The sequence below is a fragment of the Rhincodon typus genome, chromosome 30, assembly GCF_021869965.1.
Source record: "Rhincodon typus isolate 14 chromosome 30, sRhiTyp1.1, whole genome shotgun sequence".
Taxonomy (NCBI): domain Eukaryota; kingdom Metazoa; phylum Chordata; class Chondrichthyes; order Orectolobiformes; family Rhincodontidae; genus Rhincodon; species Rhincodon typus.
In genome coordinates, this window is record NC_063361.1 from 1123574 (window position 1) to 1142274 (window position 18701).

Genomic DNA, 18701 nt, shown 5'->3' on the forward strand with positions numbered 1-18701 from the left:
CTCCTACGTATACAAGGGAATGGTGTACATTGTAGCTGCTGTGTGTATATATGGTTCCTGTGTGTACTGTATCCACTCTGTATATTTGTAGTCACTGTATATATTGTGTCTCTTATGTATATTTGTAGTTCCTCTGTAACCCCTGTGTACATCTTTAGCCCCTGTGCATATATGTAGTCCCCATGTATATTGTAAATCTGAGTATATGTGTATCTCTGTGCACTTTGTAACCCTGTGTATAATGTAACCCCTGTCTATGTTGTAGCTGCGGTGTATATTGTCGCCCCTGTGCATAGTATAGCCCTCTAAACATTATAGCCTCTATATTTGTAAATCCTGTACATATTATAATATACTGGTCCCCAATTTACGAATGTCTGATTTACAAAGGCTCATATTAATGAATTCAATCCCACAAAGGAGTGTAATTTTAAGAATCTGACATGCAAACATTTCCTGTACTTACAAATATTGCCTGCATTGTGTTTCGACTTGTGTACAAATAGACTTATGAACAGACTCAAGAATTGAACCTATCCACAATATGGGGATAGCCTGTATTTATATTGTAGGTCCTGATTATATCATACTTGGTTTGTATATTGTAGATGTTGCAAGTATTTTTGGTCCCTGAGTATATTGTTGCACTGTGTCCTTCGTATTCTCGGTGTATATTTATAGACTTCATGTATATTGCAACCCCAATGCATATTCAGCAGTGTATACTGTAGCTTTACTGTTTATTAGAATGCTGTATTGCAGCATCATGTATGTTATAGCCCCTTTGCATGTTGTTGTCCATGTATATTTGTAGTCTTTGTGTAAATTGTAGCCCTGTGTTCATTGCAACCCGTCTCTATTACATCTGTGGGCTATATTGTCACCCATGAGCATTGTGTGGCCCTGTATACACTGTAGCCTCTATATTCGTAAATCCTATGTATTCTAGTAGGCCCTGTGGATATTGTAGCTGCTCTGCATATTTTAGCTGCTGCATATCTTTGTAGTGTCTATGTTGTAAACCCTGTGTCTACTTTTTATATTGACAGGTACAGCCTCTGAAGGAAAGAAATGTGTACGAAAAATGAGTGACGATTTTGCAAAGGGAACATTCCTCACTGTAACAAAGGATTAACACCTAGTGTAAGATGATCAGGACAGTAGAAATGAAACCTGACTGATTGGCAGTTACGTAGAGTTTGTAGGAATAAGGCGAGTTGAGCAGGTTTACTGGGATCCATAGAAAGTGCAGTAGTTTGTGGAGAAAGGGTGAATTTGTTTTGGACAGGTCGCTAGAACAATCTCTGGCACCTCTCTTCTGAGAGTTAGGGCAAATGTTAATATAGTAATCATATTAGCAGTTGGCATTTAATACAGGCCATGCCCAATCAATCAGTCAATCACTGTGGCAGGGTGATAGGGTCCTGCACTGCCATATTCTACGGGCTGCAGTATGTGACTGGGGTTGTTTCGAGTGTGCTGCTCTACAGCTTAAGCCAGATGCCAATCAATTTAAAAGATCAGTCATTTTATGCCTCTTTGTGGAGACGTTTGTTACTCAGGCAAGATTTCAACCAGTCCTTATCAGTAAACAGCAGAACTCGAGCCTCTGCCCCATCCCATCTTTGACCATAATCTCCTCTTGATAAGGTGCCCATCATTCCCAGTCCTTCCCTCATCCTGCTGCATCTTCTATCCCCTCCAACCTGACCCTGATCCCTACACAATCCCTCCATGGAGAAAGGGAGAGATGCGATTTTATTTCTGTGAAACCAGCTGATACTGAAAGCTGGTCAATCACAGTATCTCACAGGCTCTGTCCTTTTGTATCTCAGACCCTCTGGTTCAGTGAAATCCAGAATCATTGAGAATTAATTCTCTTAATATGGCAGGGACCCTTTTTGAAGCCCTGCCTCTTGGAACTGGCACTGGCACCCATGCACCCAAACTCTCTGTTTCTGCTCTTTCTGATGCCAGACTTGGATTGCTCTAGCCATCTATGCAGGGAATAACAGTTCTTTCCCAAGCTTGTGGATGTAAAATGCTGCATCACAATATAACCTGAAATACAAGATGTCTTTCTAGACTTTGCTTTGAGAAAGAAGCAAAGATGAAACAGGTGAAGGGTACAGGATATGAAAGTCACACATGCAGTAAGACATCATGCAGCAGCGAGGCCAGTTGTTGCCGGAGTCAGAGTGCAAGGCTGCAGCTCAGAGCTGGGCAGCTCTAGACAGCTGGAAGAAGAAGCAAGAGGCACGTGTTGAGAGAGTGGGGAGAAAAAAAAAGTGTGCTGAGAGAACAGAAAGCAAGTGACAAACCTTTCGCTGCTGCCACAGGCAGATCTTCTTCAGTCTTACTCCTCTGAGATGCCAGGGTTTGTGGTTGGACAGGCCCCATATCTCCTTCCTGAATGGCTGGAGGTGGCTGTTGATCTTCAATCTCTTCCATCTGATTCACTGCTTTAAAATGATCACCTGTAAGCTGGATATCCTCCCCCAGCTCTCTGAATTTGGCATCACTCAGACCCTCCACACATTCACTGTCTTCAGTTCGCTTCGCATCTGCAGTCTCAAACTCAGCTTCATGAACTCTTCCATTGGTCAAGGTCATGTCAGCTGATTCTCCTGCACCATCTTTAGTCACCAGGCTCAGAGCTCCAATAGCCTCAGGAGAGAGCTCTCCCATATCCTTCTCCATACTCTTAGGCAGCTCCTGTTCTCTGGACTGTTCTGAAGTTGTTGGAACAGTGTGACCAGTATCTGGAGGGCTTGTTTCCTCACAAATTTGCCTCTCTTCTAATCCAAAGCTTACTGCTTCCAATCCAGACTTATCTTGAGTAATGTCTGGTATCTGTGAATTGTCCGAAATGAGCAATGCCTCTTCTGTGACTGATGGGGTCATGGTCACTGCCTCCTCAGTCCACATCGTGCTCAGGGGTACAAGCGGTTCCTGAAGAATTAGACTGGTTTGCTCACTCGGGCCTATCTCGGTTCCAATCCTCTCAATAATGCTCTGTTGCCTGTAACTCTGCTGAACTCCAACAAAGGCCACAATTTGCTCCTCTCCTTCTGTCATTAGAGAAGTAAGGCCGCAATTTAGCGTAAAAACACATCTGTTGAAATTCTGATACATGGGAGGCAAAGTAGCAACATGGTAATCCCAGCAGAACAGAATGGCCGTAAAGACTTCACATGTTGCCAACTTCTGCTGAGAAACAAAGCTGCTGAATTAATGAAGTACAGCCTCCTCCCAAAATTAAAAATAAACAGCTGTGCGGAGAGCTGCCTCTTTGTCACTCCATCCAGCTCCTTCCATTCTCTTCCCAGCTGTACATTCTCTTCCTGGCAGCAGCTCTGGGAAACAATTGCACTGTCCCAGAAAGAAGAAGGGAAACTGATGGATACTCCCTACGGGTTCCTCATTTTCCACCTCGAGGCTAGGCCAAGGGCAGGAGGCTGCTGCCAGGGCCCTTACCCATCAGCCTTTGTCATCAAATGACAGTGGGGTCAAGGGTCCATAATAGAATGGAGTCAATGGATAAACAAAGAAACACACAAAATGAACACTTTGAGTCATGACAAAAACAATACATTCAGTGATTTTAGACCTTGGCAAACAAGCCTTGCAAAAATCCCAGCCCAGACACCACTCAATAACCTTTCCCCTAACACCCTTCGTGCACCCCCTTCCCAGATACATTGCAATCGGGCACCCAGACACCCTCACTTCAGACATCCATCCAGACACTCCTACTGAAATCCAACCAGTTATCCCTACCATAACACTCAACACTCTTCCCTGCAACAGTTGTCCAGCCCAGAACACCTATCCCAAGACATCCTCCTCTCACAGGCCTGCTAATTACCTCCCACATTACCTTTTGCCTCATCACTTCCCTCCACCTCTCTTTTTCTCCACCTCCCCTGCAAACATCCATCCCTCAGGAACGCTGTCCTCAGGCATCCTCCTGCACATTCTTCCATCTCTCAAACATCCAGTCTGACACCCTCTCCCCAGAAACTCCGCCCGTCAATCTCCCCTTCCCTAGGCACCATTCCCCCAACACACCCTCCTCTGAACCTCTCTGCCTGAAACCCATCAACCTGACACTGTTCCCCTCAACACGGGTCTCGCATGAAAATGATGATATAATCTGAAGATCTGAAAAGTAGCAGACAGAACATCAGTTGAGGAACATGACAGTGTGAATATAGGAGTACAAGGAAGCCATTCAACCCTTTTTCAGTCTGTTCCCCCATTCTAGATCATGGCTGATCATTTACCTCAATGCCATATTCCTATGCTATCCCCATTATGCTTTGATGTCATTTTGAGGGGAGATGCTGGTGTAGTGGTAATGTCAATGGCCAGTAATCCAGAGACTCTACCTGATACTCTGGCAACATGGCATCAAATCCCACCACAGCAAATGGTAGAATTAGAATTCAATGAATAAATAAGGAATTCTAAAAGCTGGTCTCAAGTGATGGTGATGATGAAACTACCATCAATCCTTGTAACAACACATCTGGTTCACTAAAGTCCTTTTTGAGACTTGCCTTGCCTTCTGGAGAGTTCTAAAGATTCACCTTCATGTGAGAAGAATTTCCTCCTCGTATCACATTAGTTTGCCTTTTATTCTGAGACTGAGTGTCTCCTGGTTCTAGATCCTAAAGCAAGGTGAAACATCTCTTCTGCACCTACTCTGTTTATCCTCATCAGAATTTTGTAAGTTTCCTAGGAGATCACCTCTCAATCTTCTAAACTCCTGAGAATACAGGTCCAGTCTCCTCAATCTCTCCTCACAGGACAATCCCACCATCCTAGGAGTCAGTCTTGTGAACTTTCACTGCATTCCCTGTGTAGTAAGTCTATCCTTCCTTCAGACAAGAGGACCACATCTATACACAATACTCCAGGCATGGCCTCACCAGTGTTCTATAAAATTTACACAAGGCTTCTTTGCTCCTGTACTCAAATTCTTTTGTGATAGAGACTAACATGTAGTTTCCCTTCCAAATTGCTGGCTTCATCTGCCAGCTTTCAGTGACTTATGCATCATGACATCTAGATTACTCTGGATATTGTCAGAAGTCACACAACAAGGGGCGGCACAGTGGCTCAGTGGTTAGCACTGCTGCCTTGCAGCACCAGGGACCTGGGTTTGATTCGACCCTTGGGCGACTGTCTGTGTGGAGTTTGCACATTCTCCCCATGTCTGCGTGTTTCCTCCAGGTGCTCCGGTTTCCTCCCACAGTCCAAAGATGTGCAGGCTAGGTGGATTGGTCATACTAAATTGCCCATAGTGTTCAGGGATGTGTAGATAAGGTGAGTTATAGGGAGGGGTCTGGGTGGGATGCTCTGAGGGTCTGTGTGGACTTATTGGGCCAAAGGGCCTGTTTCCACACTGTAGGGATTCTATGATTCTATGATATGACCCCAAGTTTGGACATCAACATTGATACTTCCCAATCTCTCACCATTTAAGAAATACTCTGCTCCTTCATTCTTCCTACTGAAGTGGATAACCTGTCACTTAATACACATTATGTTGCATCTGCCATGCTTTTGCCTAATCATTCAGACTCTCTAAATCCTCTTGATGCCTCTTTACATCATCCTTACAACTCATACCTTCCCACCTAGTTTTGTACCATCAGTAAATGTGGAATTGGTCCCCACATCCAAATCATTGCTATAGATTGTGAACAGCTGGGGCCAAGCACTGATCCTTGCAATCTCCCACTGGCACTGGTTACCAACCTGGGAATGACACCTTTTATTCGAATTTTTGCTTTCTGCCTGTTAACCAACCCCCTCAGTTCATGCTTTATCAGAAACCTCTGTAAATCCAAATCCTCCACATCCACTGGTTGCCCATTATCAACTCTCTAAGTTAGAAAATAATTATCTGATTGACTCTGACTCTGTCCAATGTGGATTTATGAAGGGGAAATCATGTTTGACAAACCTAAGAATTTTTGAGGATGACTATACAAGTAACATCCTCAAAAACTATCCCCAAAACAACTGAGCAGGTCTGTCAAACATGATTACTTCATAAATCTGTGCTGGCTCTGTCCAATCAGACAATCATTTCTGACTGTTCTAGTAATTATATTGTTTTTAATGGATGCTAATATTTTTCTTCCTTCTGAGGTCAAGCTAACCTAATTTCTCTTTTTCTCTTTTCTTCCTTTCTTAAACAATGGGGTTACTTTTTGCAGCCTTCCAATTTGCAAGTACCGTTGCAGAAAGAGTACAGTTTTTGAAAGATGATGACAAATGCAGCCAGCTCTTTCAATGCTCTCAGGCAAATGTTGGTTTGAATGAAGAAAATGTAATCTGTGGGCGAGAAAAGCTGCTGGAAAGTTACCCAAAAACACAAGAGACAAGTTATGCACAGTCCTGACATTGAGTGAAAATGCCCAGACATGGCCTGAATTTCAATCACTTTTGGTTCACTTGGGAATTACCCTTCATTGAGGAGGAGGTCCATCTGAACTATATCCACTTGCTGTAGGCTGTGAGCCACAGAAATCACTGCTCATTTCTGAATGGCTTTGTTCCTACAGTAAACTGGCTTAGTCCGAATGGACAATGAGCAGGCCAGAGTGATTAATGTGCAGTAAAACTCTACCTTCATCTGCAGTAGCAGTTGGCCTGTTATTTCCCTAATGTTGAGCTAATTATTTTAAGTTTCTGCGGAATGTCCATCCACATATCAGATGATGATTAAACCTGGCTGTAGATCTCACAGTCTGTGTACGATATGTGAATTGGTGAGGGAGCTGTCTGCCCACTGACTTCAGGGTGGCATAGCCACTAACTCTCCATCATTGACGACAGCAGACATCTCCTGGAGAATGCGGTTTGTTTGAACTCTCCTCTCTTGGTCAATATGAGGTCCCAATCCCCTGTCCTCCAGGAACACGCAGTGGGTTGCAATCTAGACCCATTTCAGAACCTCTGCTATGTATTGACAGAGACAGACATTTTCCACATTTCTCTATTTACACCAGAAAAAAACAAGCATTTTGTTTTGATCTCTCCATTCTATTGCCCCTCCCTTGTCTGTGGTGCTCACTCAAGAATATGCAATCATCTTTCTGAGATACACTGAAATAGGAGACCAATGTGATTCAGCCACACTCACTGAATCACCAGATCACAGCAATGTTAGCGAGATGGCAGCTAATTATTATGCAGTGTTTACAAGAATTAAAATGGTGTTGTGTGTATTTTGGAAGCTGTGTGTTCAACCTGTGGGACATGATAATAACTGGGCCACCTGCATCCCTCCACTGATGAATGATAGAGCTCATGTTGGGATGTCAGCGGGAAACCACCTTGAAGCTGTTCATTTTATTTAATTGCTCTCTCTCCCTCTCATGTCTCTTTCACTTTCTGTCTTTTCCCCTTTCTTTCTGTTACTCTTTTGCTCCTTTCTTTTCTCTTCTTTATTTCTCTATTTGTATCTGTTTCTCTTTCTCTCCATCATTGCCTCTGAACATACACGCTGTGCACATAGACAGAATGTGATCAGTCTCATTCTCCAATCATGTGTCTGGCTCCTAAAAGATCCCCGACATTGCTGGGTGCAGTGACAAAGTGTGTGCACAAGGGGAGGTCAAATAACCATTAAACAATACCCCAGGCTTTGCACACAGCTTGCTCACCATGCCAGTGTCCCTTCACAGTGGAAATACAAACCGAAAGAACTGTGAATGCTGTAAATCAGAAACAAAAACAAATTGCTGGAAAAGCTCAGCAGGTCTGGAAGCATCTGTGGAGAGAAATCCAAGTTAATGTTTCGGGTTGAGTCACTCGACCCGAAATGTTAACTCTTAATTCTCTCTACAGATGCTGCCAGATCTGCAGAGGTTTTCCAGCAAGTTCTATTATTGTTCCTTCATTGTGGACCTGGAAACAGCATGTCTCACTGAAGGAAATCTAAAGAAAAGTAGCTTTAAAAAAATGGCTGGGAAATGCCAGGATCTGCTAGGCTTAAGGAAATTTTGTTGCTGTAGTGATGGTATCATACAGGATGAAAGGTTGTTATACTGTCATCCCAAGTCCCATCTCATTTCCCTGGCCTTCAGGTGGTACAGACCCAAATATCAGGTGAAGGCTGTGACCAACCCTGTGAAGAGGCCACAAGGACTCTGCAAAGGAATATTAATAAAAACAAAGTTGCTGGAAAAGCTCAACAGGTCTGGCAGCATCTGTGAAGGAAAAAACAGAGTTAATGTTTCAGAGTTCAGAACATGTTCTGAGGAAGGGTCACCAGACCTGAAACGTTAACTCTGTTTTTCCCTTCGCAGATGCTGCCAGACCTGTTGAGCTTTCCAGCAACTTTGTTTTTGTTCCTGATTTACAGCATCCGCAGTTCTTTTGGTTTTTATTAAGGGATATTAATGGTTCAGTGAGCAGCAGATATTCTGCCAAAGGGGTATAATGAGGGAAAATGTGACCTTATCCACTTTGGCAGGAAGGATAGAAAAGCAGTATATAATTCATAAGGAGACAAACTGCAGACGTCTGTAATACAGAGGGATTTGGGTGTCCTGAAGTATGAATTGCAAAAAAGGTTAGTTTCCAGGTACACAAGTGATTTAATAAGGTGGAATGTTGCCATTCATTGTAAGGGGAATGGGATATAAAAGTTGGGATATTTTGCTGCAATTGTACAGGGCCTTGGTGACCACATTTGCAGTACAGTTTTGGTCTCCTGATTTAAGAAAGGATATAGCTGAATTTGAAGCAGTTCAGAGAAGGTTCACTCAACTGATTTCTGGAATGGGGAGCTACAGACACTGCAAACTGGTTAATCTTTGTAAATGAACTTTGTGAAATTTGAAAGCAGAGATCAGACAGCCAGAGCTGTTATTCAAGCAGGTGCTTGAGTATAATGGATGTCCAGGAGATCAGCCTAGAATACATAATAAGGATTGTCAATGCAGCGAATGGTGTTTGAATGGGCATCAAAGTGCCATAGCTTGGCATGGAGGAATGAACGTTCTGGTGGTTGTTTAGGGCACCCATAATAGAAAAGATGAGGCATGTGGGATGTGTGGGGGATGAAGGGGTGTGACCGGTGAGGGCTGGAGGGCCTTTCTGTTTTTATTTTAACTGTGAAGAGATTCCACAGCATGAGGTGGGCCTTTTCATCAAAACATCTTCACAATCAGAAGCCACTTTGTCTGCCTCTAGATGTCTTTCCAGTTCAGTTGTCCTTCCTGGCAAATTTCTCCCAAGGGTGGGGATAGGCTAAGAAGGGAATTTTTTCGATTCCTGCTGTCCTTGGGATGAAATCCAAGCTAATGGAAGAGGCTAGAACTAGGAGACACAGTTTACAAATAGAGACAGAGATGAAAATTGTTTTCTCCAGGAGTCAATAGCCTGGGGAATTCTCTTCCCCAGTGACTGTATAAGCTGGGACATTGAATTTATTGAAGATTGGTTCAGGATCATCGAATCATATAGTACAGAAGAGGTCCTTTAGCCCGTCGAGTCTCTTCTCCCAAAAATACAATACATCTACACAAGTTCCACTTTCCAGAATCAGACCTATAGCCTTCAACATTCTGACCATTCAAGTACTTATCCAAGTATTTTTAAAAAGTTGTGATGTTACCCAGCTCAACTGCCCTCTCAGGCAATGCAGAAGCCACTACCCTCGAGGTGAAAAAAATGTTACTTCAAATCCCATTGAAACCTCCTGTCATTCATTTTAAAAGTGTGCCCCCTTGTTATTCCCCTTCAACTAAGGGGAACAGCTGCTTTCTATTCACTCTGTCCATGTGCCTTATAATCTTTGGCTCTTGTGGCACAGTGGTAGTCTCCCTTCCTCTGAGCCAAAAGGCCCAGGTTCAAGTTCCACCTGCATCAGTGGTGTTTAAGTAACATCTCCTGAACAGGTTGATTAAAAATACCTCCATCATTATCTTGAGGGCTCTTGTGGTGCAGTGGGAGTCTCTCTACCTCTGAGCCAGGAGGCCTGGGTTCAAGTCCCATCTGCTCCAGAGGTCTGTAATAAAATCTCCAAACAAGTTGATTCAAAAGTACTTCCCTCATAATTTTCTACATCTCTATCAGGTCCACAACCCTTCTTAGACTGCTCTGCTCTAAAAGAAACAACCTCTCTCCATTGCTGAAATGCTCCATCCCAAGCAACATCCTGGTGAATCTCCTCTGCACCCCCTCCAAATGCAATCACATCTTTCCTATAGTGTGGAGACCAGAACTGCACTCAGTACTCCAGCTGTGGCATAAACAAAGTCCTGTACAGCTGCAACATAACCTTCCTGCACTCAACCATGCCTTGACCGATTAAAGACAAGCATCGGTGTATTCTTCACCACCTTATTAACCTGCCCTACAACCTTCAGAGATCTGTGGATAAATATCTCAAGATCCCTCTGTTCCTCTGAACTTCTCAGTGTCCTGGATCTGTGACTGAGAAGGAATTCAAAAAGTATCAGGATACACAAGGAAGTGAAAACACAGGCAGATTAGCCATGAATTTATTGAATGATGAAGCAGGTTGTAAGGGCCAAATGGCCTTCCCCTATTCCTGATTTGTATGTTTATATGTAACTCCTGTTGTATCTCCCAACAAACCTGAGAATCAAATAGCCATTTCTTCCTCTTTTCCAATATTTCTATTTCTGATATATCCAAGTGTTCAAGGAAAGTAAAAATAACCTTTTATTTTATTGTGTCCCTAAGATCATTCCTCCAGCTGTAAAGAAGATAAATTCTGAAATATCCAGTGCAGTACAGCATATCTGAGATGCAGGATAAATAATCTTTAAATGACGTGCCCAGTGCAGATGCTTGGGCATTTGTACAATCCATTTTGTTGACATGAGCCTAAGAGATTGGTGCCTTCTGGCCTATAGCATCAGTTAAATCCATTTTGTCACTGGCACCAAAAGTCTGAAGTATTGGTTATATCTGGACTACTAATTAGACATCTGGTCATTGTTGGACTGTAGCATTATGTTTAGGCTTGGATCACCAGTGAAGCCTATAGTTCAATCTGCACTTGTTAGGCCTGGAGTACTGGTTAGACTGTGGTTCTAGTCAGCCTTTAGCAGGCTTGAAGTACGGTTTAGGCTTACTAGTTAGTGAGTACTGGTTGACATTCTTCTTTCACTTTAAGGGACATATTGACATGGGGTAGGTAATTGGATTGAGCACGATAAACTCAATGATTATCACAGGCAGGTTATGGAATCATAGAGCTGTACAGAATGGAAACAGATTCTTCCTAAGGAGGCAGTGCTGGGCAAGCTAATGGGGCTAAAGGCCCTGGCCCTGATGAAATGCATCCCAGGGTACTAAAAGAGGTGATGGGGGAAATAGCAAATGCACTAGTAATTATTTACCAAAATTCACTGGACTCTGGGGTGGTTCCCGCAGATTGGAAAACAGCCCAATGTGACGCCACTGCTTAAAAAAGGAAGTAGACAAAAAGCAGGTAACTATAGGCCAGTTAGTTTAACTTCGGTAGTGGGGAAAATGCTTGAATCTATCATTAAGGAAGAAATAGCAAGACATCTGGATATAAATTGTCCCATTGGAAACACCCAGCATGGGTTCATGAAGGGTAGGTCATGTTTAACTAATTTGGTGGAATTCTTTGGGGACATTACTTGCATGGTGGACAATGGGGAACCTGTGGATGTGGTGTATCTGGATTTCCAGAAGGCATTTGACAAGGTGCCACACCAAAGTCTGCTACATAAGATAAAGTTCCACAGTACTACAGGTAATGTATTGGCATGGATAGAGGATTGGTTGACCAGTAGAAAGCAAAGAGTAGGGGTAAATGGGTGTTTTTCTGGTTGGTGGTCAGTGGCTAGTGGTGTGCCTCAGGGATCAGTGTTGGGACCGCAACTGTTTACAATTTACATGGATGATTTGGAGTTGGGGACTAAGTGTGGTATGTCAAAATTTGCAGATGACACTAAGGTGAGTGGTAGAGCAAAGTGTGCAGAAGACGCTGAAAGTCTGCAAAGGGATATAGATAGTCTAAGTGAGTGGGCAAAGGTCTGGCAGATGGAGTACAATGTTGATAAGTGTGAGGTCATCCATTTTGGTAGGAATAACAGGAAAATGGACTATGTTTTAAATGGTGAAAAATTGCAGCATGCTGCTGTGCAGAGGGACTTGGGTGTCCTTGTGCATGAATCGCTAAAAGTAGGATTGCAGGTACAGCAGGTGATTAAAAAGGCAAATGGAATTTTGTCTGCCATTGCTAGAGGGATGGAGTTTAAAAACAGGGAGGCTATGCTGCAGCTGTATAGAGTCCTGGTGAGGCCACACCTGGAGTACTGTGTGCAGTTTTGGTCTCCCTACTTGAGAAGAGATATACTAGCAGAGGAGATTCACTCGGTTGATTCCAGAGTTGAGAGCGTTGGATTATGAGGAGATACTGAGTAGACTGGGATTATACTCATTGGAATTCAGAAGAATGAGGGGAAATCTTATAGAAACATATAAGATTATGAAGGGAATAGATAAGGTGGAGGCAGGGAGGTTGTTTCCGCTAGCAGGTGAAACTAGGACGAGAGGGCATTGCCTCAAAATAAAGGGAAGCAGATGTAGGACTGAGGTCAGGAGGAACTTCTTCACCCAAAGGGTTGTGAATCTGTGGAATTCCCTGCCCAGTGAAGCGGTTGAAGCTACCTTGCTGAATGTTTTTAAGGCAAGGCTAGATACATTTTTGAACAGTAAAGGAATTAAGGGTTATGCTGAGTGGGCGGGTAAGTGGAGCTGAGTCTCAAAAAGATCTGCCATGATCTTACTAAATGGCGGGGCAGGTTCGAGGGGCCAGATGGCCTACTCCTGCTCCTAGTTCTTATGTTCGGTCTAATTCATCCATGCCGACCGGTTCAAGTTTGGTCAGGTCGGCATGACATTATGTGTGCCTAAATTAGGGCAGGGGAGGTCCTCTCAATCAGGAAAACCTGAAAACTGGTCACCATTGTACAAAGTGTTTACTTTCAGCAGGACCATCAGCATAAATGTCTCGTCATAAATAATCTGAAGCAGTAAATTCTACAATCATAACATTTTACATTACCGGAGGAGGCTATTCAATCTATCATGTTTGCAGGAGCTCTCAAAAGAGCTACCCAGTTGGTCCCATCCTCCAGTCCAATCTCCATCGCCCTCTAAATTCATCCCTTTCAAATACATTTATATATATTTATACACACTTTTCGATGCCTCTCCCAGGCAGCACATTCCAAATTCTAACAAACCTTTGGGTAAGGAATTTTCTCCTCATCTCAATACTTGCTCTCTTGCTGAAAATCTTGAAACTGTGACCCCAAGTTATGACATACCAGCTCATGGAAACAGGATATCCTTCTTTAACCTGTCAAAATTGTTCACAATTTGAACACCTCAATAAGGTCATCTCAATCTTCTCTGCTCCAAGGAGAATAAGCTCAAATTCTCTTTTTCCTTGTATCTAAAGTCCCTCATTCCTGGTATCATTCTAGTAAATCTCCTTTGCACTCTCTCCAGGGCCTTAAAATCCTTCTTTAAATAAGGTGCCCAGAACTGGACATGATACTCCAAATGTGGTCTAACCAATGATTTGTACAGATGTAGTGTCACTTCCTTGTTTCTATACTGTATGCGTCTATTTATAAACCCAAGGATCCAATAAGCCTTCTTAGCAACTGTTTCAACTTTCCTGGCCAACGTCAGAGAGTTAAGTGTGTGAATCCTGAGGTCCCTCTGCTCCAATACTCCCCTCAAAATTGTACCATTTGAGCCTGTATTGTGTCTCCATGTTTCTTCTACCAAAAATGTGTGACCTCACGTTTGTCTGCATTGAAATTCATTCACCAGATGTCTGCTCATTTGGCCTTCTTGTCAATGTCCCTCTGAAATCTCTCAGCATTATCATCACAATTCACAATTCTCCCTAGTTTACTATCATCTGCAAATTTAGAGATTCTGTCCTCTACACCGTTCTCCAGATCATTTTGTATAAATCAGAAAAAGCAAGGGTCCCAACACCAATCCCTGCAGAACACTGCTTTCAACTCATCTCCAATCTGTGAAATGCCCATCTATGTCCACCCTCTATTTCCTATTTTTTTAGTCAACTTCTAATCCATGTTGCCAAGCACCCATCAATCCCAAAAATTTCGCATTTGCTAGTCAATCTGCTATGTGGCACCGTCTCAAATACTTTCTAGAACTCCAAATATCCACTGCGCTTTCCTCACCCACCATCAAAAATGTGTCACCTCATCAAAGAACTCAATCAAATTTGTCACACATGACCTGTCCCTGACAAAGCCATGTTGACCTTCTAGTATTAACTTTACTTTTCTCTAATTGTATTTTTATCTTATCCCATGTTATGGTCTCCATCAGTTTTCCCACAACTAATGTCAAGCTGACAAGTCTGTAGATTTGTGGATTATCCTTTGCCCCCTTTTTAAACAACAGCGTCACACTTGCAATCCTCCAGTCCCCAGGGACTAATTCTGTGTTCAGAGAGGCCTGCAAAATTTATTTATAGATAACGGTTTTTTTTTTAGAATTATGGATTTGTGCACTGGAGTGACATTCCAACTTTCAGCAGCAGGATTCACTCTGAACACGACTTAAAATCTCGAGGATATGTTTACCATGGTATTACATATTAGGATGGCCATGTTGACTGAAGCTGAATTTCCAAATGCCAATGTTCACTCTAGCCAGGAAGGGAAGGTTTACAATGATACTTAGGGCTGATCCTGGTCAGCTACAGGTGACCATTTCAGTTCTAATTGTAGATTATGGATCTTGCAGCAGACAATTATAGAACCTCGGTAAAGTATCCCTGTCTCTGGTTGGTCATAATTCACGTGACTGCCTTCAACTGCCCCTCCTCCCTCCACAATCCCACCATCCAGCCTCACAGTGTCCTATCTTTTCATTGTGAGTTGGACAGAAAACAATCCCTTTTATGAAATGATTGGATGGTTTGTGGCTGTGGTCAAACATCTTTTTCCTTTTCTCCAATATTTTTATATGAGTGAAGAGGAGGGTTCAAAGAAGACGAAAAAGAAACACACAATTTTCTTTCCATATCCTCACGGTTATTCCCTGGGTTTGCCAGGAGCAGTGTCCAGAAGATGAACTTTGCTTTATTTGAGACTGCAAGCCAGACCTGAGCGCCACTCCCACCCCAACCCACAACATTTTTTTTTAGAAGAGCAATTTTTGCAGGTCTGCATACTCAGCTTGTGGAAGGGCCCCAGTGGAGGGTCCATTGTGAACCCAAAGGAGGAACATACAGGGAGCCTCCAAGTTACTCATACCCACTTCATGTACAAATTTCATGCTCAATCTTTGATTGCCTGATAGTGTCAGCCAGCTGTTTCTGTCTCTCAGTCCATTTCAACCTTTATTAGATGTTTGGGCAATGAGAACAGGCGATCAAAAGCATCCTGTATTTGGGACAGAGCAAAAGCGCAGTCTTACCTGTTGTGACCTCTTGTGAAGACAGGTCCAAGGGTGCTGCTGTAAGACCAGTCACATCCATTGTTTTTCAAAGAAAAGAACAATTCCGAACAGGCACATTGGGAAATAATTCAAAGAATGAAACATCAATCAGGGAATGAACAATGACATTAGCAATTAACATTCATTGAGAGAAAAACACAGATGAAGCACATGGAGAGTGAAGGGATATAGAAGAAACACACTTGGGGGGTGGGTGCAGTGGAATGCAGAGGGGGACACATTGGGGATAGCATTGGGATGCAGAGGGAACATACCTGTGCTGGATATAGTTGATACAGGTGCAGAATTGTATGAAACAAAGGGTAAGAAACACAAGAGCCATAGAACTGAAATGTGATATGGAGGGGACACACTGGGGAACCACAGAATCTAGAAGGTCAGACTGGGGAACAGTGAGGTACAGAACAGAATGAGATGTATAGAGAACAGGAAAACTGGGAAAATGTTGTACACTGGGATTTAGAGGAGACACAATGTGGAATCACTAGATAAAAGAGGGGACACTTTGAGAAACACCGAGTTATACAGAGGGGTCACACTGAGGAATCCTGTGGTCCAGAGGGACATAATGGGGATGCACCAGGAATCAGCATGACATATTGAGGGGGCATACTGCGGGGCTGAGGAATGCAACAGGGAAGAGTGGTAGATAATGATGGAACTAAGCAAAAAGTGGGAAAATGAGGGGCCACAATGTGGAACAGTGAGATATACTGAGCAGAGATGTTGATCAACATTGATTACAGCATGCAAACAAATGGTGGCACTGGGATATTGAGAAAATTGGGAAAAGATACCCTTTTGGGAGCAGGTCAAAAATTATTTTCTTTTTTCAATGACACCTTTATTGATGGCTGCATTTTTGATTGTCAGGAGCTGCTTTTTTATTCTCATTAACTTCTTTGTTAGGCATTGCAGTCATGTAGTTACATTGCATTCGTTACTTGTGTTGATGCCTGGGGTACTTAGACTTACTTAAAAGCAGAATTAGAAGAATTCATTGTATCCTCAATAATTATCAACTGCATTAACCTTAAAGCCAACACAAAAAGAAAACACTGATTACATAGTTGGCACTAAACTACAAGCAGAGGTTAGTAAACTTCTTTGATGACTGACAAATGTGTCTACACACAAAAAGCCATCACCTTAAACACAGTTTCTGGAGACTTTTATTGGGAGATTTGAAGCTGTTCTCTGTTCTTTTTAGCTTCCCATTCTCTCCCACATCTCTTCAGACAACCTCCTCTTTCTCAGCTGACTTGCAGCCCCCCTGTCTCGTCCTAGCTCTCTGACCTCCACTAACTCCTTATCTTCTGCCAACCAATCTCTCTCTCACCAACATTCCACCCACCCCCCAATCCTCACTACACACACTGACACACACAGACACAACGCAAGATGCCCTGGTAAAAAGTTAGCACCTCACTCCTCTCCTGGCTGGAGAAAAAAGGGCCTGGACCTTGGGCCCACGGTCCTAGACCCCAGGCTCTCTGCTCCTTGCCTCCCATCTTTCCAGCTCCCAGCCCAGTCTACCTGACTCTCATACCTCCCTGCAGATGCCCCTGATCCCAGACTTTGGTGTTTTGATCTTCTGGTGACTTCCTCACTAGCCACACTGAATTTCCTAGCTGTTTCCTGCCCTCCAATCACAGCTTACTTCTCCCCTGTCAGCAATAAGCAAAGGGGAGACCTGGCTTTTGATTGGAAGAACAGCTTCTTACCATTTCATTGAAACATAGAAACTAGGAGCAGGAGGAGGTTATTCTATTCACAAAGGTGACTGGTCACTCCTGTGAGTGATGTTTCCTGGATTATTTTGGTATTTTTGGCACTGCCTCTTATATTTTAGGCATTGCTCTGGTACCAAGTAGTGTATACAGCCAATGCATGGGAACACAAACTAGAGGGGTCACCGTTAGGGACAACAGCTCATGAAGAGTCATGTTCGAAGAAAGACGGGTATAGTGAGAATACACAACAACAGAAGGATATCGAGGGAGCAATTAGGAAAAACTAGTAAAACAGGGAACAGTGCGATCAAGAAGGGCCGTCCTAGTGAAGGGTGGATGCAAACTGGAAGGGGAAGCAGCTGTGGGATTTACAGGGAACACACTGGTGAACAGTATGATGTTGAGGAGTCACAATGGGAAAGTGGTACCTGCAGGATTTGCACTACTGAACAAGTAGATATACACAAGACATACTGAGATATGAAGGAACAGCAGAATACATATCATTGGCTGCAGTAAGATGTAGAAGGGATGCTCTAAGGAATGGTGGGATCTAGATGTGACACACTGGGGAATACTGACATCAATGGATAGCATAATATCCAGTGGTTACAGTAAGAAATGGTGGAATGTAGCATAGATGCGTTGGGGAATAATGGGACTATAGAGATGGCAACCTACTGGGGTTTGTTGCAGGGAAAGGTATTCTGGGAAATGTGTGATGCACTTACTGCACTAGGAAACAGTGAGTGTAAATTGTAAAGCATTGAGGAGGAGGTGGGATATAGAGGGAACACACTGGGAAAACAACGGGGTATACAGTGGAAACTCACTGCGGCCAACCTGGGGGAAGAATCCGAATACTCTGTAGAATGATGGGATTTAGAGAGGACACACAGGGAAACGGAGGGAAACACTGGGAATGTGGGATGCATTGGAGGATTATAGTGAGCATCATTGGAATATGAATGGATATGTTGGGGAATGGTGGGTGCTGTTGAAACATTCTGGGAAAAATGCCTGGGAAGACAGCTATATAGACAGGACTTAGAGAAGACAATTGGATATATTGGTGGCATAGTTGCTCAGTGGTTAGCACTGCTGCCTCACAGTGCCAGGGACCTGGGTTCAATTCCATCCTTGGGTGACTGTCTGTGTGGAGTTTGCATATTCCCCCTGTATCTGTGTGGGTTTCCTCCGGGTGCTCCGGTTTCCTCCCACAGTCCAAAGATGTGTAGGGTAGGTTGATTGGCCATGCTAAATTGCCCAAAGTGTGCAGGGATGCTTAGGTTAGGTGGGTTAGACATGGGGAATGGATTTGGGTGGGATGCTCTTCAGAGGGATCGTGTGGACTTGTTGGGCCGAATGGCCTGTTTCCACACTGTAGGGATTCTAAAAGGTAAGAATCTGTGGGAATCAGAA

The 18701-nt window shown here is 43.3% G+C and overlaps 1 protein-coding gene and 1 long non-coding RNA gene across 7 annotated transcripts in view; one reads left to right on the forward strand and one right to left on the reverse strand.

Annotated features, from left to right (window-relative positions):
- The window catches only part of maptb (microtubule-associated protein tau b), a 63774-nt gene that overhangs the window by 23937 nt on the left and 21136 nt on the right, over positions 1–18701 (reverse strand). For 4 of the 6 annotated variants that reach the window (XM_048614705.1, XM_048614702.1, XM_048614707.1 and 1 more), the window contains exons 4-5: positions 15505–15561; positions 2322–3071 (exon numbers count right to left, since the gene is read on the reverse strand). In XM_048614705.1, the coding sequence (XP_048470662.1) occupies positions 2322–3071; positions 15505–15561 (807 nt within the window). The remainder of the gene's footprint in view (positions 1–2321; positions 3072–15504; positions 15562–18701) is intronic. The other 2 variants (XM_048614704.1, XM_048614703.1) reach the window with 2 other exon arrangements.
- The window catches only part of LOC125486595, a 30273-nt gene that overhangs the window by 1935 nt on the left and 9637 nt on the right, over positions 1–18701 (forward strand). Inside the window, exon 2 of the long non-coding RNA XR_007265239.1 lies at positions 1050–1143. This is a non-coding gene — a long non-coding RNA (uncharacterized LOC125486595). The remainder of the gene's footprint in view (positions 1–1049; positions 1144–18701) is intronic.